Source organism: Cnephaeus nilssonii, assembly GCF_951640355.1.
Source record: "Cnephaeus nilssonii genome assembly, chromosome: 13".
NCBI lineage: Eukaryota > Metazoa > Chordata > Mammalia > Chiroptera > Vespertilionidae > Cnephaeus > Cnephaeus nilssonii.
The window spans coordinates 40124945-40152405 of record NC_137084.1 but is presented as its reverse complement, the minus strand read 5'-3'; the positions used below and the strand labels follow the sequence as shown (position 1 = coordinate 40152405).

Below are 27461 nucleotides of genomic sequence, written 5' to 3'. Positions count from 1 at the left end.
AGAGGATACACTTTCATTTATTAATATATACTTATATATGTAATGTTTATATTGTTCATGAATAATGAATCTGTTTGTCTTCAATAAAACAATATCAAAATACATTGTCTCAGATATTAATGTTGTAATAGCATGTTTTACTACTATGATACTGCAGTATAATGCTATCATGATTTCAGAATTATTTTTATGTACGTTAATATTCCAATTCTTGTTTTCCACTTTGAAAATCTTCATTTTTGCTTAAACTGATACTTATGCAGTTTCTTCATTGTCCCTCTCAGGTTCTTCACCAGGGTTCTACCATGACTATTTGCAATGCCTCCCAGGGCCATCCTTCTTTCTTCATTCTGCAAGGTATTCCTGGGATGGAGGACAAACACAGATGGATATCTATCCCCTTCTCATCCATGTACTTTCTCACCATCCTTGGAAACTGCACCATCCTCTTCACCATCTCCACAGAGCGCTCCCTGCACAAGCCCATGTTCCTGCTCCTCTGCATGTTGGCCCTCACAGACCTAGGCATGTCCACAACCACCATTCCCAAGGTGCTCTGCATCTTCTGGTTTGGCCTGAGCAAGATCAGTTATGAGGGCTGTCTGGCCCAGCTGTTTTTCATCCACTCCATCTCTGCTTTGCAGTCTGCCATCCTAATGAGCATGGCCTTTGACCGCTATGTGGCCATCTGTGAGCCCCTGCGCTATGCCACCATCCTGTCCAATAGTCGCATTGGGCTCATTGGCCTAGTAAGTTTAGTCAGAGCCATCCTGTTCATTATGCCAATGCCCATCCTCCTTCAGAAAATGCCCTTTCATGTCAATCGTGTCATCCCCACCACCTACTGTGAGCACATGGCTGTAGTGAAGATGGTGTGTGTGGACACAACAGTCAACAGGATATATGGTCTAGTGGTGGCCTTGTTGGTTGCTGGGCTAGACATCTCGGCTATTGCCTCATCTTACGTGCTAATCATCCGGGCTGTACTGCGGCTGTCTTCTAAGGAAGCCCACCACAAAGCAGTAAACACCTGCACCACACACATCTGTGTCATGCTTATTTCTTACACTCCCTCGCTTTTCTCTTTTCTCACTCACCGCTTTGGTCGGGGCATTCCACCCCACATCCACACCATTCTAGGCAACCTCTACTTCCTCGTACCTCCAATGCTCAATCCTATTATTTATGGAGTGAAAACCAAGGAGTTTCAGGAAAAAGTGATCAAACACATATGCCGGAGGAAGGAGCCTATAACCATTACCCATGGTCAGAATCCTGACTGATCATCGAGCATGGTAGGTATGAGAGAAACAGGTTAAGTAGATGCAATTCCTGGGATACTTTGCTAGTAGTAGAAATTGTCATATTGACAGATTAGCTGTCTGAATCATTTAAATATAAAGCTAAGACACAAAAGACTACTTGCTCTCACTGATTCCAATGCCAGGCAATTATGAAAGGAAAATAATAACATCTGTTCTCCATACCTGACACAGTAGTTGGAAAAATTGTCTATGTGAAAATGTATGTGAAAGCACTTTAAACAACACACACCAAAAACATGTAAAATGTTGTCTTACAGACAATTCATAAGAACAAACAATAACTTGCCCACTACTTAGCACAGGCAAGTCCAGTTGTGTGTCTGTTTGGGTGTGTATTTGTATTTGTGGGCTTAAGAGGAGGTGGGAAGTGAAGATTATTTATGGGGAGTGAGAAGGTACATGGAAAGTACAAAACTGTATCTAAACTCTTTTTTTTTTTTATTATCCCTGCTGTCAGAGTCTTGAATTTGGGCAACACATCTTGTTGCTTCCTTGTAAACTAGAATATAGACAAGAAACATAATCTCTAATTTCCAGAAGAAAAATAAAAATGGAAAGCTCCTAAGCTTGTAAGATTAATATGCATTTTAAACTAATTTCCCACTTGTAAAAACTCCTAGGGTCAACTGTCCTGCTTGTCTTGACTAATTCCAGTGTTTGAGAGAATCTCTTACAGAGACAATTCTGAGAATGTTCTGTTAGTGGTTATACTTATAAAAGTCATATTTATACTGAAAATCTTTGGCTACAGACCTCTGCAAGGCAATTTTTCTGGGAGTCCAGAAAGAAGTAAAAGTACTTGGAACAGCTTGTGCAACTCAGATCCTGTGCCCTATATGGGATTTCATTAAATTCAGAAGATATTGTTTATCACTTCTTGACACTGATTAGAGATTTAGTGGCCAATATTTTAAGATGCATGAAGTTTGAAAACAGAAAGAGTCTCAGGTTATTCATCATATTGTAGAACTAATGTATGAAGGTAGAATTTAGTGAAAAAGATACCTCTACTTAAGGCTACATAACCACTATTTTAAAAAGACTTAAAAATTTAAACTACAGTAAATAAACAAAACTTCTCTAAGGTGTGGTGCCTGATATGATATATAATAAGAAAGGCTCACGTTCATGGAATAATTCAATAACAAGGGCAGAGAAAGCTGGGATATTTCATGTGCTGCCTATCTGAAATGAATACCAAGAATAGATACTTAACCCACCATAAACATGTAATAACAAAAAACTCACTCAGCTAAATGTTTTATGATGAACCATTTAATTGACCAATAAGTATCAGATTGTGAAAGAGATTGTGCTGAGATCTTAAAATGATTTTTAAAGATTTGATTCAAATGGGATTGATGTAGAGAAGCAGAGTTCATATGCCAGAAAATATTATCCACCTTTCATAATTATTGAATTTTCCTTTTTTTTTGGTTAGATAGTTTTAAAAATGATCTATTTGCACATAAACACAATATGTGTTGTTGGAATTGTGCCGGGAAAACCGGAAGGAGCAATGAATTCTGGGAAAATTGAGGGAACTAAAGAAAATCAAAGAAAAATGCAAGAAGAAAGATTAACTGTGCCTGTCCTTTCTGACTTGGACTTTTTTTCCTTCTTCAAAGGTGTTATTAATCTATGGTTGATTGTTTCTTTTGAGGGATGAGCTTGATTCCTCTCTTGTGGGCTTGCTGGAAATGTGACAGATGACACTAATATTAAGTATTTTTCTTTCCATGTCTATAGAGTTGTTCCTAGCCATGCAAAAGCTAGAAAAATGTTCACATGTTTCATATTTTGGTCAAGTTTAATCACTTGCACTTGTCTGTTGGGTATTTCAAAGTTGAATTATGACAGAGTCTACTTCACTGTTATTATCTCCATTATCTATGTATAATTTTAAATGGTCTCAAGCACCCCAAATGGAGTATAAATAATTATATAATGCTAGTTATATAAATATCTTCTAATAAATGATCAGGGAGGTGACAGCTCTGACCAGAGTATAGGGTTTGGGGCAGGTTTTTCAGCCTTGGAGGCTCAAAAACAGAGTTTCCCCCAATACAGGGCTGAAGACAAAAACTTGCTTATTGGCAGTTTATTTAAAAATGTGATCACAGAGAGTGGTAGTGAAAAATAGGCAGAGTGAAGCTGTGAAGGAAGAAAAGTCAATGCAAGGAATTGTAATCCAGTTTTACGCTATTAGTGGAGACTGGTGTCCAACCCTGCCAGGACCCTCAGAGAAACCTTATGAAATATTTCACAATTGTCCTTCCCAGGGGATGAAAGGATCATACTCAATTTATTATGTGGGGCTCATGGACTGCCTACCAAGTGTTGACTTCCCCATACTTCTGGGTTGTGTATGCATGAGAGCAGAGCTGGTTGCTAGGGGTGTCCTGTGCCATGGAGTTAGGGCAGCTCCATGGGAAGAAGCTCTAGGTTCTATACATGACCTGATTGCACCTTCATGGAACTGGTCACTGTAACAGTGGCTGAATAAGGTGTGACCAAGCAAGAGGATTTTGAAGTGGTGTGCCAGGATTGTCTAATGTAACAAGCTACAGCTTGGGGACCACTATAAATTTGGTGGCAGAATATTTTAATTTTTAGCTAATTACTAAGCGAACATAAGAAAAATTCAACCTTAAGATAAGATAGGTGCTTTACATGTCTTTTATGGAAAAAGGTACAAGGTGAGAATTAAACAAGAAACAACTTCTCTGGGCAAAATTAAATGATACTTTGTTAATTTTACAAAGAAGAGCAAATTATTATAATTTTGTGTTTTGTTAATTTATTTAGTAACATCTCTTAGCAACTGTTCCACATGAGCATAAACAGACCTATTTTATTATTTTTCATGCCTCCTTAGCATTTCTTTGTATGTTTGTTAAATTTATTTCAGCTGTCACCTATTAATGGACAGGTGGTTGTTCCATGCTTTTGTTGTTTAAAAAGGTCATTTGAACATCTTGTTACATTGACCCTTTTTTCTGCAGATGGCAAGTATTATTGAAGTGTAAATATGTAAATATGGAATTATAGGGAAGGAAATATATTGTCCTTTTACTTTCTTATTGTTGTTCTTTTTGCCTGATCACCAAAATACACCTCGTGAAATGTAAGCATTAAAATGTAAAGGGTATAGCCCTAGCCAGTTTTGCTCAGTGGATAGAGCATTGGTCTGTGGACTGAAGGGTCGCAGATTAAATTCTGGTCAAAGGCATGTGCCTTCGTTGCAGGTTCCCCGGCCCTGGTCGGGGTGCGTGAAGGAGGCAACCAATCGATGTGTTTCTCTCACATCAATGTTTCTCTGTCTCTCCCTCTCCCTTTCACTATCTCTAAAAATCAATGGAAAAATATCCTCAGGTGAGGATTAATAAAAAAATAGAAATAAAATAAAATAAAATATGAAGGGTATAAAATAAATATTCCACTCAGCTAATGACGGGTAATAGTTGACATTGTATTAAGTTTCTTAGAGTTAATGTAAGAAACTATCACAAACTAGGTAGCTTAAAACATTTTTTTTTCTCTCATGGTTCTGGACGCTGCAAGTTGTCAAGTTGTCAGCAGGATCACACTCCCTCGGAAAGTTTTGGGGAAGGGGAAAACTTTCTTTGCCTCTCTCCTGGCTTCTGATGGTTGATGACAATTCTTCCTGTTCCTCAGCCTGAAGACACAATTCTCCAACCTCTGTCTCTGTCATTATGTGGCATGTTCTGTGTATATCTCTTCACATCATTCTTCCTGCACAAATTTTCTTCTTCTTATAAAGACTCCAGGCACTGTGTTAGATTCCAACCTAATTCTGGAAAACCTTATCTGAACTCAGGAATTAAGCAAAGGGAAAACAAAACAAAACACAACCTCATAGACACAGACAACAGTATGGTGTTTACCAGAGGAAAAGGGGGGTTGGGGGAGGTAGAAGAGGGGGTAAAGGAGGATAAATGATGATAAAAAGAGACTTGACTTAGGGTGGTGAACACACAATATAATATACAGATGATGTATTATAGAATTGTATATCTGAAACCTATATAATTTTATTACCAATGTCACCTCAATAAATTCAATAAAAGATAGAAAAAACCCTCCATTATACATGAAAATATATTATTTCCAAATAAGTTCACATTCTGAAATTCTGGACATGTATTCAGAGTTATTCCTTATGCAAACAAATTCTGTTAGTATTATTACTACAAAATAAAATCATGTTCATTGTACTGTTTTGTAATTTATTATTTAACCTAATATTATTAACTGCCACCCATGATACTACATATAGATTCATCCCTCTCCCCCTTTTTAAAAACTGTTTTATAGTTCTGTATTGGTAGACATTTGGATTTATTTTTATTTTAAAAAATTCTGTGGGTGGCCTTAGAGCAGGGGTTGGAAACTACGGTAAATGGGCTAAATTCAACTTATTGCTTGTTTTGGTAAATAGAATTTTATTGGAACACAGCCACCATTTCTTTATCTATTATCTATGGCTGCTACTAACACCACAGTGATAGTGTTGATTAGTTGAGGCAAAGACCAGGTTACCCACAAAGCCAAAAATGTTTACTATCTGACACTTTACAGAAAGAGTTTTCTGACCCTGCCTCAAAAGAGTCCAAGGGTCAGAGAGAGAAAGTATGTTACTTGGAATTTCCTTTCAGATTGCCCTCCAAATTCTATTGGTGTTCTATGATGACCATATGAATGTGCCTTATACACCTCCTACTATAGGGAGTCAATTGACTGAAGGACCAAAACCACTGCAATTTGAAATTCATCATTGCATTTGCATCAAAGTGATGTCTCACATAGAATTCTCCTAACCAATGACTGTGTGTGGCAAGGATGCTAAGGAAGACCACTTCCTGGGGTCATGGGACATCTTGGTAGGCTCCTTGGTCAGCTGATTTGTCTTTGTATGGCAATATAAGATACTTTCACTCAGCCTTTTCTCTCTTTTTAACTTGGAGTTAGACTTGTATTGTGGTCTGACTGTTCTCTCAATCCATACTGATAGTCTTCTTTATTTTCTTTCACACGGATATTACTTCAAATAATATTCTTACCTGTTAAATTCCATCTTGGCATCTGCTTTGCAGAGAACCGAGGCTATTACAAATTGACACTGAGAGTGGTACAAGTGGTAAGATAGAAAATTGGGACTAGTTTACTTCCTGCCTGGTAGGCAGAGAATGCTCTTCTGATTGGTAGGTGGGGCAGGATAGTACCTGGGGAAAGGTAAATATTTTCATTGCTAAATATTTTACCAATGGTGGGAAATTTTGTATTAAGTACAATTTGAAAAATATTGAGGAAGTAGTGCCAACAATGACAGGAATGTACTAGTTACTGGGAACTTGTCTTTATGTTCTATACTAGTAGAAGGATGACAGAGTCAGTAACAAGTATTTAGTAGCTAAAAGGGAGAACCAGATAGCCTTAGTGGTAGTAGTATATAAAGAGACCTTCCTCACTAATAATGAAAGGAAAGATATAATTGAATGGCAGGCTGGAGTCTCAGAGCTCCAAGGATGTTTTAATATTCAGCTAAGACAGGTCTGTTATGTATAGATCAGGATCTTTGTAGAGAAAACATGGAAACTTGAAAACTGAAACAGAGCATTAACATCCAGATAAATGTTATTGAAGGTGACTCAGTAATCTTTTTTTGACCTTCTGGACAGGCAGAGATCCATGCAAAGTTCCAAGACTACTTCTGTGACAAAAGATGCTATAGAAGCATCTGCCCCCAATGACAACAGATGTCCCCATCCCATGACATACCTCCTCTCCTCTTCCTTTTTCTCAGGCTAATACATAGGGCTAAATCACTGCATAACACAGCTAGGTACATTCTAGAATTCCTACAAGAAGAAAAAATACATAACCCTGAATAATTACAGGACGTAGCTGGTATGTATTGGTGGGAGACAGGGATAATCTCTGAAATTAAATTTTGAGTATGCTTGATCAAAGGTGTTAGAATATAAGGCTAGATGATCAGGAATTAATTCACTTTTTTTTAGGAATGGAACTGAATACACATATTAGTTTTCTATTGCTCAATAATGAACTACCGCAAATCGAGCAAGCAAACTCTAGCTGGAGTTCACTGAAGTAGGTTTTATGTCCTAGAAATATTCCTTCATGGCTCCTGACTCTACTCTGTGGGCTCTTGGTTCTAGCTTCTGGGTTCATGGTTACACCTTCTTAGCCATCCTTACTTTTTCAGGAATAGCAGCATGTGCTTGTAGTTGAGTAGTTTATCAGTCTGTTTGTTGCCAATATAATTTTGGAGGCATGTGACCCTAATCAACAGAAGGATGTAGGGAGGCTTTCAAAGTGTCAGTAAGAGGGAATCATGTAAAACTAGGTGACTTACTTGGGTACTTACTGGTATTTCTTTGCCCACTATAAATAAAGATGTAGAGTAATTCCGAACTGAGAATATGACTATCAAGAGTTTAGACATTTCAGGAATGAAGTTTGGGGTTATACAACCAGGTAAACCATGGTACCTGCCTTGGTGATAGTGAATGGTGAGGGAAATTTAGAGTGGATAGTGGAGGAGGACAAAATGAATATTGGTTGCAGTCCTGTGATCAACTGCACATGCAATGACTAGAGTTCATCCCACTAACCCCTTTCTTCTGAGTTTTCCAACTGGGAAAAAGGCCTTTAAAAATCATATGCAAGTCAAATTCTGAACCCAGGTAGAGAAATAGATTTGTGCTGTACAAAGGGTGGATTGCAGACTTTGTACTAGAGACTTAGTACAAAGTAGCTCACAGACTTTGTACTAGACGGGAGTGTAACTGTAATTGCCTGAGGGTTCCCACTGCTTGCCAGGGTCATGCCCAGCAGGGGCTACTTCCAGGCAGTAACTGACAATATCCCTACAGTTACTAGGAGTTAGACCCACACTTGAGAGATTTTTTTTTTAAGTCTGCTTATTTTAGTTCAAAGACTCTCCAATGATTTTGCTCCAAGAAATCTAGATCACCTCCACCCAACTTTCTCTTTCTTATTCACTCAGGGTCAAACTTGGACTGTAGTCTGATGGTTTTCCTAGCCTACCCTGACAGTCTCCCTAGTTTCTTTCACATAGGTATTTCCACTAGTAAAATTATTTTATCTTTAATTATTCTTCGCATTACTTGCTTTGAGGACCCAGACTGACATAGCTCCCTTGGGCAAACCAAATACTGGAGATTGGGCAATGTATCCTATCAAAGCCAACTCCTAGAGGCCAACATGTGTCTCAGAAGAGTGGAGATTAGATGGGAGTGGAGTGGGTCATTGAAAACAGAATAACTAGAAAAGGTAGATATTTTCAGTTCTCCAAATAGTAGTAACTTTTTAGGTATAAACCTAGAGACACCTTTAATTAATTATTGGTATTAAGAATGAGGTAAGCACAAAATAGCTGCCATGGTTTTATGATTAAAGCCATTTCTGTTAAATGTTCTTCCTAGTCTTGATGTACAACTTCTTCATTCTTGGTTGTCTTTAGAGAGGCAATATGTAGAGTGGAAAGGTATTTTATAATCAGAAAGATTATTATTTAAATTCAGGCTTAACCAATTACTAACTGTGTGACTATGGGAAAGGTACAAAGAAATTGAGCTTTTGTAACTTGAATTGCAAAATGAATGTTATTACATAAATTGAGTTAAAATTGAAATGATTCTATGGTCTATTATATATAAAAACTAGAGGCCCAGTGCACAGATTCATGCACATTGAAAGAAATATTTTAGAGGTTGGGGAGGGACCATGGGAGATTGGCTCCAGGGCATGTCCAGCCCATCTCGCCCAGTCCCAATTGGCTGGACCCCAGCAGCAAGCTAACCTACAGTCAGAGTGTCTGCCCCCTGGTGGTCAGTATGCATCACAGTGACTGGTTGAATGGTCAAAAGAATGGTTGGAGGGACAATTAGCATATTAGGCTTTTATATATAGATAGATACCTAGAATAACTAGATACCTAGCACAGAGCCACCTCAACAGATGGTATTTCTTCTGAACCTAATAAAATGGGAAGAATATAAGATAGAAGTCTTACATTCCCTCCTCCCCCAGGACAGAGCTACCCCAACCTTAGTTATTGCCCTGAACTTTTCTAATGGTTTTTATTATCCAGTGTCATCATTTGCTTATCCAAGGTTTGAATGCTATATCTTCTCTGTAATTGAGATTATAGATTGATGAAAATAGGATATTCAGTATTTTTTAAATTAGTTGTTCTCTAAACTCTGACATGCTGATCATGAATGTTAGGCATAAAGTCTCTCTGCATATTCTCACCTTCAATGTGAAATATGGCAAAGGCATCACCAGCTGCCCTCACTGTTTGTTGTGTGGACCCACAGACGATGCAAGTTCTCTGCACAGGCATTTGACCATTTTGTCTCGTATTTCCTTCATATTTATACCGTAGATGATGGGATTGAGCATTGAGGGTAGAAGAAGGTAAAGATTTGCAAGGAGAATGTGGGCTTGAGGTGGGATATTGAGACCAATGAGGTGAATAAGGGAGGAAAAGAGTGCAGGCACATAAGTGACAATGATGACAAAGAAGTGGGCCGAGCAGGTGTTGAGAGCTTTGAAGATAGCACTTCGAGACTTGAGGCGTACCACAGCCTGCAAGATGAGACCATAAGAGAAGCCAATAAGCAGCAAATCAAGTCCCACCACAAGCAGTATCACAAAGAGCCCGTAGATACGATTAGGTCTGGTGTGGTCACAGGCCATTTTTACCACAGCCATGTGGTCACAGTAGGTGTGAGGAATGATCACATGGCAGAAGGTCAACCTTTGAAGTAGAAGAGGCATGGGAAAGACAATAATCACACCCTTCACTAGAGCTATGAGTCCCAGGCGTACAACTAAGGTATGGCTCAGAATTGTGTTGTAGTGCAATGGATCACACACAGCCACGAAGCGGTCAAAGGCCATTGCAACAAGTAGGGCTGATCGTACCACCGATGCTCCATGAATGAAAAACATCTGGGTGAAACAGGCATTGGAAGTTATGTCATGATCATTGAACCAGAAGAGGCAGAGGAGCTTGGGCATCAGAGCCAGAGTAGATATGAGGTCAGCTACCATCAGCAGGGTCAGGAGCAGGTACATTGGTGTATGAAGTGTGGATTCTGTGGCCACCAGGAAGAGGATTGCACCATTGCCAAGGAGGATAGCCAAAAACATGGAGGAGAATGGAAGAGCTAGCCACAAGTGCTGTGACTCTAAGCCAGGGATGCCCATCAAAGTAAAGGTCAGGTAGCTGGAATGGTTGAAGAATAGCATAGTGGAAACTGTTGCTAGTTGTTAAATTTAGACACCTGCCAATGAGACATAGGTATTGGGTTGTTTTTATCAGTTTGGCATTTAATGAGTTGCTAAGATGGGGCTCAGAGAAAGATGGAAGAATACCTCTCTGATGTCATAGAGTGTGCAATTGGGCTTTAGGTCTATATCAAAACACTATATTATTTTCACCGTCACTTTTGAATGATGTTCAGGCTTTTCCCTCTGTATGTGGGATGTTTACTCTTTCCTCTCCCAGTTCAGCAATTCTACACTTAAAATTTTTTTTCTAGAGTTCTGAGTAAGAATAGGACAAAATATTTTTTTTTTATTATTGGTTAAAGAATAGAAGAACCCCATAGAAAAACCAGTATTTTTTCACTGGGAAGCTTCCTAGATAAAGAGGAAATATGATTCCTCATCCCTGTTGCATTTGTGCTGAGCTATTAGGGAAAATCTTTGAGTTTCTTCCTTTTTATGGGTTGTCCCTATTTCATGAATCCACTCTCTGGTCATAATTCTATTTCTCCCTGGGGCTCTCTCTTTTTGGACAAAGTATAAAAGATGTATTGCCCAAATAAAAATATCACTACCTATCAAGCTAAGCATCTATGCACTTGGCCAGTTCTCTGAAGTTTTATACATGACACGTGCACCTTTCTATTACAACTGGCCCTAATGTGTAAATTAATTCCCTTAGTCATGAAGGGTTTACCTCAAATCAGTCCACTGGGCTACCTAAGAGTAGTCATCATGAATTAAAGAGATTTTTTTTCTCTTTCATATATATCCTATATAATAAAAGCTAATATGCAAATTGTCCCCTCGACCAGGAGTTCGACCGGGAGTTTGAGTTTGACCAAGGGGTGGGGCTGGCCAGCCAACCACCCATGGCCCCTCCCCTCGGCTGACCCCACCTGATTGACCCCAATAGAGGCAGGCCAGCTGGACCCGACCCGTGCACGAATTTGTGCACTGGGCTTCTAGTATGTGTGTGTGTGTGTATATATATATATATATATATATATATATATATATATATATAATCTTTCCTGTCTGTTACCATCTTAGCTCCTTACCAGGAAAGAAAGCATCTATAATAATAAAAGGGTAATATGCTAATTAGACCAGAAGACCTTCCAGACGACGCTGGGGCTGCAGCTCTGGGATTAAGGAAGCCGCTGTGGCTGCGAAGGCCTACCCTTGCACAAATTTCATGCATCGGGCCTCTAGTGTTTTATCATTACAATCACTTTCTTGTGTTTTTTCTCCACTTCTTTGTTCTCTTTCCCTTAATTGTATTACTATAGTAAAGGAACAAATCCTGTTTAACCTAAATCTGTCTACTTTATATCTAGACAGGAGCAGCTGAACATGACTTCCAAGAAACACGCAACATAATCATTGATTCTAGTTTTACCACAGTCCCTAAGTGAGTTCTCATCATAGCCAGGCAAACATAAGATAACATTTTTATTCACACACTAGTAGACATGCTACTATCTTTCTTCTTCATCTCCTAGCATGCCCATCTCTCTCCTCAAATCAGAAGGTGATCTTCCTTTCTTTTTCATTTAAAACACACACACACAGAAGAAACTAAAAGATACGTTTCTTACTTCTCCATCATCAAAATAGCACTGATTGCATTAGTACCCATAAACTATACCTTCCTATTAAAAAGAATATCCTGCCTCATTTTTATTTAAAGTTTACTGATCTGCTTCTGAACCGAATCATATTTCCTTTCCCTACACAAAACTTTTTTCAGCAATTATACTACTGTCCCCTGCCTTATTGCCTTTTCCTTTTCTTGTGGTACTTTCAACTCTTCTCATTTACACCTCCAATTCTATCCAGGGCACCTTTAGTTTTCACTTGGAATACTGAAATAACCTCCTGACTGCTCTTTCTGCTTTTCCTTTGCCTACACATGGCTTATTGTCTACGGAGTGTCCCTATTATCTTAAAAAATAAAAGCAATGGCATACAATTCTTAATAGTTTCCTATTATATTCTCTGTAAACTTGTTCAACTTTCAGAAGTGAGGTAGTACTTTTAGGTATCTGGGGTAGAGGTGGCAGGGTGGCTAGCAAATAAATACCAGTTAAACAGAATTTGTGGGGGCTACAGACAGACTTCATTTAGAGAACAATCTTATTAAAAGAATGGGAGGTGTGGGTATTTTAAATTATTTATATTGGAACTTACCTGGAAATGTTCTATTATGTTCTTCCTACCAGCCTCCCTTCTGCTGATAATCAGAACCTTGTTCAGAAGTTACAACTTGAATCTACCTATCGCATGTTTCACGGAACACTGTTTATTTTGATTGTTGTTGTCATTGTTGAGCTGATGTTAGTTCCTGGGAAGGGGCTTACTGCCCACTCTGGCTTCTCCTCCTGTATTTTGTCTTGAGACACAACATATAAGGCTTCTTGTTAGAGTGGACCAAGGCTCTCCCACTATATAAGGGAAAATTTAAACTCTGTTTTTATTACCCAAGAACTCTGAGCACAACCATGACTCTCCAGAGGGCAAGGAAAGAGGGTGGTGAAAAAAATAGCTCATTAGGGGATCCCGTTGGGCTTTGTATTCAAAGAGAATGAGACCTGAAAAGCCGTTCTCAGAGGAAAAGGGATAATTTTGGCCATTTCCAGTTTTCATGTAATGACGGTGTTACGTGATTTCCCTCCATTCAGTGATGCCTGTATAGATATAGCTTTAATCCTTTAACAGAGACTTTTGAATAAGGTCATTTTCAAATAAATAATAGTCTATAGTCTTTTTGCAAAACAATTAATGTTACTTGTGAGGAAACTCAGGCACCTCTGTGCCATTATAATAAGAGAAGGACTGATTCAACAAATGATAACTTCCTATCAAATAAGAATAGAATTCTCTAAATGGACACTAATTTTAAAAGACAAAAAGACAATACTTTTGCATCCTAATGCCCCCATAATGGATTTATTTATACAACCACTGTTCAAAAAAATGAAGTGGCTATTATCAAACTTTAGGGGGCTTTTAAAAGCACAGATTGCTACATAAAAAACCCGAAAGACTCCATCAAAACACTAATAGACTTAATAAATGAATTCGGCAATGTAGCAGGATACAAAATTAACACCAAGAAATCTAGGGCCTTTATATACACCAACAGTGAACTTACAGAAAGAGAGACTAAAAAAGCAATCCCATTTACCATCACACCAAAAAAATTAAGATATCTAGGAATAAACTTAACTAAGGAGGTAAAAGACATATATGCGGAAAACTACACAACACTGAAAAAAGAGATAGAGGAAGATGTAAACAGATGGAAGAACATACCATGTTCATGGATTGGTAGAATCAACATTATTAAGATGTCCATACTACCCAAAGCAATCTATAGATTCAATGCACTCCTCATTAAAATACCAATGGCATACTTCACAGACCTAGAAAGAACTCTCCAAAAATTCATCTGGAATAAAAAAAGACCACGAATAGCCACAGAAATCCTGAGAAAGAAGAATAAAGTAGGAGGGATCTCAATACCAGATTTCAAGCTGTATCACAAAGCCACTGTTCTCAAAACAGCATGGTATTGGCACAAGAACAGGCATACAGACCAATGGAATAGAATAGAGAACACAGATATCGACCCAAACCACTATGCTCAATTAATATTTGACAAAGGAGGCATGAACATACAATGGAGTCAAGACAGTCTCTTCAATAAATGGTGTTGGGAAAATTGGACAGATACATGCAAAAAAATGAAACTAGATCACCAACTCACACCATACACAAAAATAAACTCAAAATGGATACAGGACTTAAACATAAGATGGGAAACCATAAAAATACTAGAGGAACCCAGAGGCAGCAAAATCTCAGACATATGCAGAAAGAACTTCTTCACTGATACTGCCCCTAGGGCAATGGAAACTAAAGAGAAAATAACAAATGGGACTACACCAAAATAAAAATCTTTTGCACAGCAAAAGAAACGATCAACAAAACAATAAGAAAACCCACTGTATGGGAGAACATATTTGCAAATGTTATCACTGATAAAGGTTTAATCTCCAACATCTACAGGCAGCTTATACAACTTAATCAAAAGAAGATAAATGACCCAATAAAAAAAATAGGCAACGGACCTAAATAGAATCTTCAAAAGAAGACAGAAGGAAGGCCAAGAGACACATGAAAACATGCTCAACGTCACTAATTATCCGAGAGATGCAAATCCAAATGACAATGCAGTACCATCTCACACCTGTCAGAATGGCTATCATCAACAAATCAACAAACGACAAGTGTTGGCGAGGATGCGGAGAAAAAGGAACCCTCGTGCACTGCTGGTGGGAATGCAGACTGGTGCAGCCACTGTGGATAACAGTATGGAGTTTCCTCAAAAAACTGAAAATGGAACTCCCATTTGACCCAGTAATCCCACTCCTAAGAATATATCCTAAGAAACTAGAAACACCAATCAGAAAGGATATATGCACCCCTATGTTCATAGCAGCACAATTTACAATAGCTAAGATTTGGAAACAGCCTAGGTGCCCATCAGCAGATGACTGGATCAGAAAACTATGGTACATCTACACAATGGAATAGTATACTGCCATAAAAAAGAAGGAATTCTTACCATTTGCAGCAACCTGGATGGAATTGGAGAACATTATGCTAAGTGAAATAAGCCAGTCAATGAAAGAAAAATTCCACACGATCTCACTCATTTATGGATAATAAAGAACATTATAAACTGATGAACAAAAAGATACCATAGATACAGAGACAGTAAAGCATCAAACAGACTGTCAAATTACCGCAGGAAGGTTAGGGAGAGGTGGGGGAGATAAGTGATCAACCGAAGGACTTGTATGCATGCTTATAAGCATAACCAATGGATGCAAAACTCTGGGGGGTGAGGGCATTTTTGGGATTGGGGTCGGGGGGCAATAGTAAGATAAGTACACATATAATACCTTAATAAAAAAAATGAAAAAAAAAATAAAAGCACAGATTGCTGATTTCCATCACCAATATTTCTGATTCAGTGGGTTTGGGGTGGGACCCAATAATTTGTTGTTTCACAAATCCTCAGGCGATGATACTGCTATTCTGAGACACCCCCACCCACCCTTGAGAAGCATGGGCAGTTGTATTTTGGGCACTGCAGGTAGGGACTATTTATAAGTTTTAACTGATAACATGTTCATGTTTAGTTGCAGCTGATCAGAGATGCTGATGCAAACTCTCAAGAATCCATATTTAAAGGATGTAAATCTTTTAACCTTTGTGCAGTTTTTTTCTTCTTCTCATTTCTGTCAAAATAGGGACAGCTTTTTGGTGATGCCTTTACCCTATAAAGACATAGAATTCTCTAGAGAATTCTAAATTTGGCCTTAAACTCTTTCTCTTTGATAAAGATTCTAATTAATATTATTCTTATTCATTTTGAGATGGTGGGGGCATGGTTTTAATTTTTGGTGAATATCTGATAGTATGGAGAAAATTTTGCTCTTTAGTGTTAATGTATGCTAAACAGAGAGTCTATCCCTCCCAAGCCCAAATTATTCTTACATAATTCTTAATTATGAAATTCCATGCCTAATTTACTTTATAAACAAAAATCTATATAATATTCTAGTTGTAGTATAGAAAATAATCAAAATAATTTGCAATAGATGTAATAATTTATATTTAACATGTGATACATGCATATATTATAAGTGTATATGTAATATACACATACATGTTTAATTAGACCAGACTATAATAAAGACAAGTAGTATGATTTCCAATATTCAATAAATCTAGTGAAGTTGGGAGTTAGTCTCTGTAAACAGGACAGTTGCAAATGCAGAGGAATAGAGATGAGTGGTATAGGGAACTCAAACAAAACATGCTACATTGCCATTAGAGATTTCACATCCCGCCCCCCCCCCCCCCCGCCAAGAATGTTTCAATTGATTTCAGAGAGAGAGAAGGAGGAGGGAGGGAGGGAGGGAGGGAGAGAGAGAGAGAGGGAAGGGGGGCATCGACATGATAGAGAAACATTGATCAGTTGCTTTCTATAGGTTCCCTGATGGGAGATTGAACCCACAACCTGGGTATGTGTCCTAACTGAGAATACAACCCACAGCCTTTTGGTGTACAGGATGATGCTCCAACCAACTGAGCCATCTAGCCAAGGCTGACTTAACATTTCTTGGTAAAGTTCTAAATAAATTAAGTTAGGACCAGTCTTTAATTCTTTATTAGGGAAACTCAGTGAATATTAAAAGCACGTATGGCAGTGTGAGTTATTTCCCAACAAATATGACTCCCCTGTCCCTCTGGGCATAATGTTCTTTCCCACTCCATCGGTGTGGAACTTGACCATAGTTTGCTTGAACATTGGGAGGCTGCAGACGTGACACAAGGAGAGGCCCTAAATGTGTTTGTACTTTTGGGCTTGGCCCTCTATGCCAGGGATCTATTCTGAGAGCATGCCCCTGGTGGCCTCTCTCGCCTTAGCCTGCACTCTAGGGTGAAAACTCTTGAAGATGACATGTGGTAAAATTCATGTAACATGACAGTTACCATTTTCATATATATTTGGAGTATGGGTGATGTAATTCATCTATGCTTAGGTTTGTATATATGAATATGCATTTTATCATTTTTAAAATTTGTTTAAAGATTTATTTGTTAACACTATTTTAGATGACCTCATTCCCCCTCCCCTTTGCCCACCTTCATCCAATCCCAGCCTCTCCTCCCCTTGGCCCTCACACACTATTGTCTGTGTCTATGGGTTATGCATATATGCTCCTTTGTGGTGTTCTTTAATCACATATGTTATGTTTATAAAATCTCTTATATTGCTCATATTTTTCATAAATTTTGTCCACCTATTTATGTTGATTTTATATCTGTCAATCTTGTTGAACTCCTGTAATAATCTAATCAATTCTCTGTAGATTCTCTACAAAAATATTAATATCATGCCCTGGCACATGTGACTTTAGTGGTTAGAGTGTCAGCCTGTGGATGGAAGGGTCATGGATTTAATTCCTGATCAGGGCATATACCTGGGTTGCAGGCTCAATTCCCTGCCCTAGTCTGGGACATGCAGGAGACATCCAATTGATGTGTCTTCCATTGATGTTTCTCTCTCTCTCTCTCTCTCTCTCTCTCTCTCTCTCTCTCTCTCTCTCTCTCCTTCTCTCTCTCTCTCTCTCTCTCCCCCTCTCTCTCTCCTTCTCTCCCTCTCTCCCTTCCGGTCTCTGAAAAATCAACAGAAAAATATCCTCAGGTGATGATAAAAAAACAAAAACTAATCAAACAAACAAAATTGCTAATATCATTCACAATTATTTCTTTATTATTTTTTTCTTAATGCATGAATTTGTCATATAGTACACTGCTCAAATATAAAAGGAGTGAAGGTGATTGTGAATTTGCTTGCCTTTTTGCTCTAAAAGCATTTAGAAAGGTTTTCAAATATTTATTATTTACTACACATTTCTAATTTTTTTCTTTATCTTTTTTTATTGTTTAAAGTATTACATATAGTAGTATATATATCTCCTTTTACACCCCCCCCCATTGACCTTCCCTCAGCCTCCCCTACCCCCTGTTGCATGCCCTCATCCCCCCTCACCAGTGTCTTGTGTCCATTGGTTGTGCTTATATGCATGCATACAAGTCCTTTGGTTGATCTCTTTTCCCCCTTCCCCAACACTCCCCAGCCTTCCCGCTGTAATTTGACAGTCTGTTCTGTGCTTTACTGTCTCTGTATCTATCTTTTTGTTCATCAGGTTATAATGTTCTTTATTTCCCATAAATGAGTGAGATCATGTGATATTTTTCTTTCATTGCCTGGCTTATTTCACTTAGCATAATGCTCTCCAGGTCCATCCATGCTGCTGCAAAAAGGTAACAATTCCTTCTTTTTTATAGCAGCACTAGAGGCCCGGTGCACAAAAATTCATGCACGGGGGCGGGGGAGGGTGTCCCTCAGCCCAGCTTGCACCCTCTCTAATCTCGAACCCCTCGAGGGATGTCCAACTGCCCATTTAGGCCCGATCCCACCAGACATCCCTCTCAAAATCCAGGACTGCTGGCTCCCAACTGCTTGCCTGCCGGCCTTCCTGATTTCCTCTAACCACTTCTGCTTGCCAGCCTGATCACCCTAACCACTCCCATGCCAGCCTGATTGATGTCTAACTGCTCCCCCGCCACCCTGTTTGCCCCCAACTTCCCTCCTCTGCCGGCATGGTCACCCCTAACTGCCCTCCTCTGCAGGATTGATCGCCTCCAACTGCCCTCCCTTGCAGGCCTGGTCCCTTTCAACTGCCTTCCCTTGCAGGCCTGGTCCCTCCCAACTGCCCTCCCCTGCTGGCCATCTTGCATGAGAGTTCCTTTTTCTCCACATCCTCACCAGCAATTGTTTGTTGATTTATTGATGATTGCCATTCTGACAGGTGTGAGATGGTACTGCATTGTCATTTTGATTTGCATCTCTCAGATAATTAGTGACTTTGAGCATGTTTTTATATGTCTCTTGGCGTTCCTTCTGTCTTCTTTAGAAAAGATTCTATTTATATCTGTTGCCTATTTTTTATTGGATCATTTATCTTCCTTTTATTAAGTTGTATTAGTTCCCTGAAGATGTTGGAGATTAAACCTTTATCAGTGATAACATTTGCAAATATGTTCTCCCATACAGTGGGTTTTCTTATTGTTTTGTTGATAGTTTCTTTTGCTGTGCAAAAGATTTTATTTCGATGTAGTCCCATTTGTTTATTTTCTCTTTAGTTTCCATTGCCCTAGGAGCAGTATCAGTGAAGAAGTTCTTTCGGCATATGTCTGAGATTTCTCTGCCTGTGGATTCCTCTAATTTTTTTATGGTTTCCTGTTTTATGTTTAAGTCCTATATCTATTTTGAGTTTTTTTTGTGTGTATGGTGTAAGTTGGTGATCTAGTTTCATTTTTTTTTTGCATATATCTGTCCAATTTTCCCAACACCATTTATTGAAGAGACTGTCTTGACTCCATTGTATGTTCATGCCTCCTTTGTCAAATATTAATTGAGCATAGTGGTTTGGGTCGATATCTGTGTTCTCTATTCTATTCCATTGGTCTGTATGCCTGTTCTTGTGCCAGTACCAGGCTGTTTTGAGAACAGTGGCCTTGTAATACAACTTGAAATCTGGTATTGAAATCCCACCTAGTTTGTTCTTCTTTCTCAGGATTGCTGTGGCTATTTGTGGTATTTTTTTATTCCAGATGAATTTTTGGAGAGTTCTTTCTAGTTCTGTGAAGTATGCCATTGATATTTTAATGGGGAGTACATTGAATCTATAGATTGCTTTGGGTAGTATGGACATCTTAATAATGTTGATTCTACCAATCCATGAACATGGTATGTTCTTCCATCTGTTTACATCTTCCTCTATCTCTTTTTCAGTGTCCTGTAGTTTTCGCGTATAGGTCTTTTACCTCTTTAGTTAAGTTTATTCCTAGGTATCTTAATGTGTAGTAAATAATAAAAATTTGAAAACCTTTCTAAATGATTTTAGAGCAAAAAGTTAAGCAAATTCACAATCATCTTTACTCCTTTTTTACCGAGCAGTGTACTATATCTGTTTTTATTGTTTCTTTTAGTTGTCCCTTTTCTTCTCTCAAACATGCCATTTTTTTCTGGTAGATATACATTAATGATACAATGAAATAAATTAAGATAATACATTAGCTTCTGTATCATTAAAGTTTCCAGCAGAAAAACATAACCAATAGGAGGCATGTGTGTGTGTGTGTGTGTGTGTGTGTGTGTGTGTGTGTGTGTGTGTGTGTTGTATCTGACATGTGAAGATTTAAAACACAAACAAAAGAAAAATAGAGATTGTTCCAAGGGAGTAGGTTACAAATATACTTTTCCTAACTTTTTAACAAAAGCCTCTACTTTCATCTTGTATTCTGGTCTGGACAAATAGAAGAGAAGAGCTTGAATGAGTGATTTCCTAGGGAACACAGAAGCTCCCTTGATGGCTCTAGCTATAAGCCCAGAGCCACCCACCAAACTCCCATGTGGGCCTGTGAGATAGGTTTCATTAGTATAATAACTCTAGTCCCAGCATTCAGATAGTTGAACATGGGAGACTAGTAGTGCTCTTTTTATCCTCTGGGTGAGATGATAAGCATACACAGATCCATAAAGAAGTTGGTGTGTATAAAGATTGGGATTCCTTATAAATTACAGGAACTGTAAGTAATGTTCACTTACATTAATCAATGTAAGTAAGTCCAGTGATTTGTAGTAATTTATGCTCAGTTCAGTTTCAAAAAAAAAAAAAAAAGCATAGAATCCAAAACCTAAATAGCAGGAAGGAACCTCAGTGAAGAATCAAGTTAAGCCTCCTGACTTTGGGTGAGTGAATTTGCGAGATGACTGAAAATTGTAGGAATGTCTGGCGTAAACAAAGTGATTGGGGTGATGTAGTGAGCATGGCTTTTCTGGTTCTTCCTCTGACTAGCTCCATTCTCTCTTGAGCTACCCAGTTGAGCATAAATAGGGCAACATTAGCTCAGAAAGCAAACCTATGTCATAAAAATCAGAACTAAGTGCATCTAGTTTGGCTGAGAGCAGACAGGGAAGCTATTTTCCTATCTCCATTAATGATTGTTAGGTGACCCTAGAGGGCATATAGGAAAAATAAAATAAAAAGAACATTGATTTTATCAGCAAGTATGCCCTACAATGGAACAATTTCATTATATACATGTTCAAGCTAAGAATAGACTCTAGTTGGCTAAGGAAACTGTGTGAGGATTCTGTATGAGATATGAAGTCACTTTCCTATGAAGGCAATGACATTTATTGAGCACCTTCAAAGGTTCTCAATGAAATAAAAGGTTATTTTCATTTCAACAACCTTACCGAGTATTATTATTACCATATTACCATATAGGTCAGAAAACTATAGGATCTTACAGTAAAATTAACTTGTCCAAGGTATCACTGTCACCAAGAGATAAACACAAACATTTGTTTCCAGTTTTATAGATTCCAATGGCTACAGTCTTTTTTTACCACCACACATTCCTGCTTTAAAAATTCCAAGATCGTATGCCTCCAAAATGTTTTGCCTCTTCAAAGAATATGTTTAAAGCAAGCATGAAATCTGTAGTATATTTTTATATGAATATTAGGTGGTCTCAAGAGCTTAAATCACATCAATAATAGTCACATTTTTGGACAAGTTAAAACTTTAACCTTGATGTGTTTCTCCTTAGGGATGGTAGGACCCTGGGTCAAATTGATCAGAACCTTAGATCTTTGCTGCATCTGCCTTCACAGATACACACTCACAGAGTAGTATGTCCAACAAGACTCTTCATACACACCTACTGGTACATACACAACTTGAGCTGTGATTAGAATAACATTTGTCACCAATCTCCTCTCCTTCTGTTAGTCCCTATGTCTATGAAGACAAAACAATAATTAATTTTGTTTACCTGCATGTTTGGGCTATCAAGTGTTGTTTGGTCTTTTAAACCCACCTACACAATAATGAACAATCTGCTGTTAAGTCCAAAAATAAAGGAACTTCTCTGGGATTTTTTCCAGTGACTATCATACACACTACCTGGACTATTGAGGGATAGGAGAGTCTCTTCTCACCTGACATATATGTACCTGGTATAAGAAAGAACTGTGGCAGAGTTGATTCCCCTTTGATAACTATTTCTCACTCCTCAAATTTCCTAGAACCTGTGGCTTTTTTTTTGTAGTGATTATTGCAGGACTGGTTACACAGCTTTGAGAATAAAGAGATTTATTGAGGAGGTTCACATTAAATATTTGTGGTTGAATAAGTGGATATGAATTTCTAGGATATGAATTTCTAGTTCATTCCCATTTTGAAAACTTCCAGTTAAAGTAATTTATCAGATATTAACTTAATGAATAGACCTTTGTTTCTATCCTATTACCATCATGGTTTCACATGTTCTGCAGAATTAATTTGGGTTTAAGTACTCCTTGCTCTGAACTGTGTCCTCCTGGAGTGGAGGCAAGTGAAAGGTGGGATAAATGAGGTAGTGGCATAAGATTTTTCCACAAGGAGAGATGAGTCATCAGTGTCCAGCCATGAGTTAAGGTAGAATTAGCAACTCACTGCCAAAACTGGTTTGGCTCAGTGGATAGAGCATTGGCCTGCAGACTCAAGGGTCCCAGGTTCGATTCCGGTCAAGGGCATGTACCTTGGTTGCGGGCACATCCCCAGTGGGGGGTGTGCAGGAGGCGGCTGATCGATGTTTCTCTCTCATCAATGTTTCTGGCTCTCTATCCCTCTCTCTTCCTCTCTGTGAAAAATCAATAAAATATATTTTAAAAAAAAGGAATTAGCAACTCACTTCCTGACATTGTGAAAGGACCAGATTGAAAAGGATTTGGCTAAATCTTATCTTTGAAATCACCAAGAACCACAGAGAGAATGTGAATAAAGGTGTAATGCAGAAGTAGACTGTAAAAGACTGGAAGTGTCTGTTTCAGAAGTAGAACCCTGTTTCAGGATTCACTCCAAATCTTAGGAAGTGGAAACTGGACATGTGAGGGTACATAAAGCATGTTCTGGAATTTCAAATGGAAGTTCATGGGAGATATTGGGATTATCTCTTGGTTAGTGAAAGCAGTGGAAACAACTATGTTAATCTTATTATCAGAAATAATTACCAAGCACTAGGTTCCAAACCAGAACTCACTGTAAGTTCAAAAACTAAACAAAATGATGTTCACCTTCATTCAGGGAACTGTTGGTAGTTTGGGTTCTGCCTAATCTCTCCCCATACTCCAGAAAAGAAAGGCAAGAAAGGGGGGTGGTGGGGGTGGGGAGAAAGAGAGTGAGAAAAAGAGAGAGGTCTAGTACTTTTGAGGACAATAGGTCTTAGAAAACAATTCTAATTAATTTTAATGCTTATTTGAGCCCTGTCTCACATTCACTAATTTTATTTAACAAATATGATATATCAGGCATGATTCAAAGCTCTTTACAAATATTAACCCATATAATTATCTTAACAATCCTATATTAATCCCATTTGATAGATGATAAAGCTTGCCTAACACTGTATAGCTAATAAGTGTTACTCTAGTCTCACTGATACCCCTGTTCTGTGTTGTCTCTTCAGGTAATGTGATACAGTGTGTGAGTTCCTGACCAGATAAGATGCTCAGAACTCTTGGCCAGACCATGGAGTTTCCTAATCACACTAATCTGGACACCTCTCTTTTTTTTCTCCTGGGCATCCCAGGTATGGAACAGTTCCACCTGTGGCTCTCACTCCCTGTGTGCTGCCTGGGCACTGCTACAATTGTGGGCAACATAACCATCCTGGTTGTTGTTGCCACCGAACCAGCCCTGCACAAGCCTGTTTACCTGTTCCTATGCATGCTCTCCACCATTGACTTGGCTGCCTCCTTTTCCACAGTTCCCAAGCTCCTGGCCATCCTCTGGTGTGGAGCTGGACATATCTCTGCCTCTGCCTGCCTGGCACAGATGTTCTTCATTCATGCCTTCTGCATGATGGAGTCCACCGTGCTGCTGGCCATGGCCTTTGATCGCTATGTGGCCATTTGCTACCCACTACGCTATGCCACTATCCTTACTGATACCATCATAGTCCGCATTGGAATGGTAGCTATGGTGCGGGGCTCCATGCTCATGCTCCCATGTCCCTTCCTCATTGGGCGTTTAAGCTTCTGTCAAAGCCATGTAATCCCACACACATACTGTGAGCACATGGCTGTAGTGAAGCTAGCCTGTGGAGATACTAGGCCTAACCGTGTGTATGGACTGACAGCAGCACTGTTGGTCATTGGGGTTGATCTGTTCTGCATTGCTCTCTCCTATGCCTTTATTGCACGAGCTGTCTTTCGCCTCTCATCTCAAGAAGCTCGGTCTAAGGCCCTAGGGACCTGTGGTTCCCATGTCTGTGTCATCCTAATCTCTTATACACCAGCCCTCTTCTCCTTTTTTACTCATCGCTTTGGCCACCATGTTCCACTCCATATTCACATTCTTTTGGCCAATGTCTACCTGCTCTTCCCACCTGCTCTTAATCCTATGGTATATGGAGTTAAGACCAAAGAGATTCGGGAAAAGGTTGTCAAGGTGTTCCAAAAGGAGCAGGGAACTGGGGTCAAGGCATCTGAGTGACCCAGGAATATAGAAGAGACTTAGTCCAAAAGAAAAGAAGCTTTTCAAGATTAAATAATCCTCAGTATTTGAAATTGGAAAGAAGTTTTAATAGGGTGATGAGGCCCTCCACAGTACCTTCTAGATCATTTTCAAGGTTGAAAAATCACAGAGGAGATCAAGTTGGTTCAGCATTTTTAACTTCCATCTAACAAAGCATAACATTGGGAGAGTCTTCCAACCTAGGTTACAAGAGTCTCTGCATAGTCAAAGAAACTTTCCTCAGAAACTTTCCTCAGTTCTTGGCCCTCTCCCAATACAGAGGCATAGATTTCTAACCTCATATTTTAGGCTATAGCTGCTATTTTTCCATCTACAAGGATCAGAAGATGGGACCATACAGCAAGAGTGAAAGAGATTAGAGCTACAAGAGACCATAAAAAGCCTGAAACAGCAATCAGAAATAATATATGCATCCCTTTGTTCATAGCAGCATTATTTACAATAGCTAAGAATTGGAAACAGCCCAAGTACCCATCAATAGATGAGTGGATGAAAAGCTGTGGTACATTTACACAATGGAATACTATACATCTGTAAAAAAGAAGGATCTCTTAACCTTTGACACAGAATGGAGGGACCTAGAGAGTTATTATGCTAAGCAAAATAAGCCAGTCTTTTGTATTATTTGATATGATGGCATTTTACTTCCCAGCTTAACACACATTCAAGAGAAATAAATTAAAAGTAAGAGTGGGAGACCACAGTACAGTATTCTTTTGTCCAAGACTAATGAAGAGTATACAGAATAAATAAACCTAATAAATGAGATATTTCCTGTAAACATATACTGAGCTTATACCCCAGTAAGAGACAAGATTCATTCTTCTCAGGCAAATATAACACTTTAACCAAAACATCATGTTCCTATTAATGAGATCACATCATACCATCAACAATCCTTATCAAGAGAAATAATATAAGCAAACTCATTAGGTAACCAACACCTTGGTTAAAGGACAAGGAGCCAACAAGTCTCAGCAAATTGTCATGCAACTATAGGAATGAAAGAAGGAGAGCTTAAAAAAATTCTATTTTATCTAATAGGATTTCATTTTGAGAAGATAATCTGATAAAATGTCATATGAAAGTTTTACATACATGTTTATTTATTATGTTTCTTTTAGAGAGATATATAAGTATAAGATTATGTTTAAATGAATTAAATGCATCTATAATATACTTTTATTTAATTCTAGTAACGCTGTTTTGGAATTATATAAGTTTAAATGAAAATACCAGTCCATGTTATAATGCATTATGATGACTTTTTATTAATACTTGTATAATAAATATATATCAATACATTTACATATATGTATTTTTAATCAAGCTAAAGATATACCAGAAGTTTCCTCTAAGTTGTAGAATTATGAATATTTTTTAGTAACCTTTAAAAAGGTTAGCCAAGCCCTAGCTAGTTTGGCTCACTGGATAGAGCGTTGGCCTGCGTACTGAAGGATCCTGGGTTCGATTCCAGTCAAGGGCACATGCCTGGGTTGTGGGCTTGATCCCCAGTAGGGAGCAAGCAGGAGGCAGCCAATCAATGATTCTCTTTCATCATTGATGTTTCTATCTCTCTCTCCCTCTCCCTTCCTCTCTGAAATCAATAAAACTATATTTAAAAATAAATAAATAAATAAAAGGATTAGCCAAAAAACATAAATACGGAACACATAGACACAGACAACAGTGTGGTGATAGCTAGAGGGAAAGAGGGATGGGGCCCATGTGGAAGTGGGCAGAGCAGGGTAAAATAGGGGTGGCAAAAGACTTTATTTGGGGTGATGGGCACAAGATGCACTGTGCAGATGATGTTTTATTAAGTTGTACACTTGAAACCTGTATGGTTTTGCAAACCAATATCATTCCAATAAATTCAATAAAATAAAATACCTATCATTCCAAATTATTTAATATATGTTGGTATTACTTTTATCTATTTTAAATAGGTAAAAAATTAGAATCAGTTACTTTCTAAAATTATTGTTGTCATCCTGATTATTATTTTAAATTTTAAATATTCATCTATTTTTTAACAATGTGGAAATGCAATAAGCCTAAGCTTTTGATGTCTTTCTTTTCTAGCCTAAACTTTTGGTGTCTTTCATAACATTCATCATATTCCTTCCTTGAAAGTAAGCCTTTTAAATCAAGGGCCATATTTATGTATTTCTTAGACTATCTTGGAGAGTGGAAAATCTCAATAAACATTCATTAAATGGAGAAATGAAACATTACATTTATTTTTAAAATAAAAAATGAATCAATGTGTGAATTTAAAATATTTCCTATTTAAATGCTTTTGATCTATTTTTTTCACAGAGCAGTGAGAAAATATAAACTTCTGATAAATATTAAATCCTAGTTTTAATAAAAATAACTGGTCATTTTCATTCTTTACCTTTCCATATATGCATGCTAACACACAAACACACACAAGCGTTTATTCTCTTATATGTGTATCATTATTTGGACATTAATAGTGGAAAGTTCTCTTTTTCTTCTTCCCACAGAGATTAGCTTAATCCCCACATGTATCTATGATATTTTG

General features: G+C 38.2%; 1 protein-coding gene across 1 annotated transcript; it reads left to right on the top strand.

The window, feature by feature from the left end:
• Positions 1-305: 305 nt before the first annotated feature.
• On the top strand, positions 306-24868 carry LOC307110106 (uncharacterized protein; the record flags this gene model as incomplete). Its single annotated transcript, XM_079789153.1, has 2 exons — positions 306-1266; positions 23874-24868. The coding sequence occupies 2 exons, from the start codon at positions 306-308 to the stop codon at positions 24866-24868; spliced, it is 1956 nt and encodes a 651-aa protein (XP_079645279.1).
• Positions 24869-27461: the final 2593 nt, after the last annotated feature.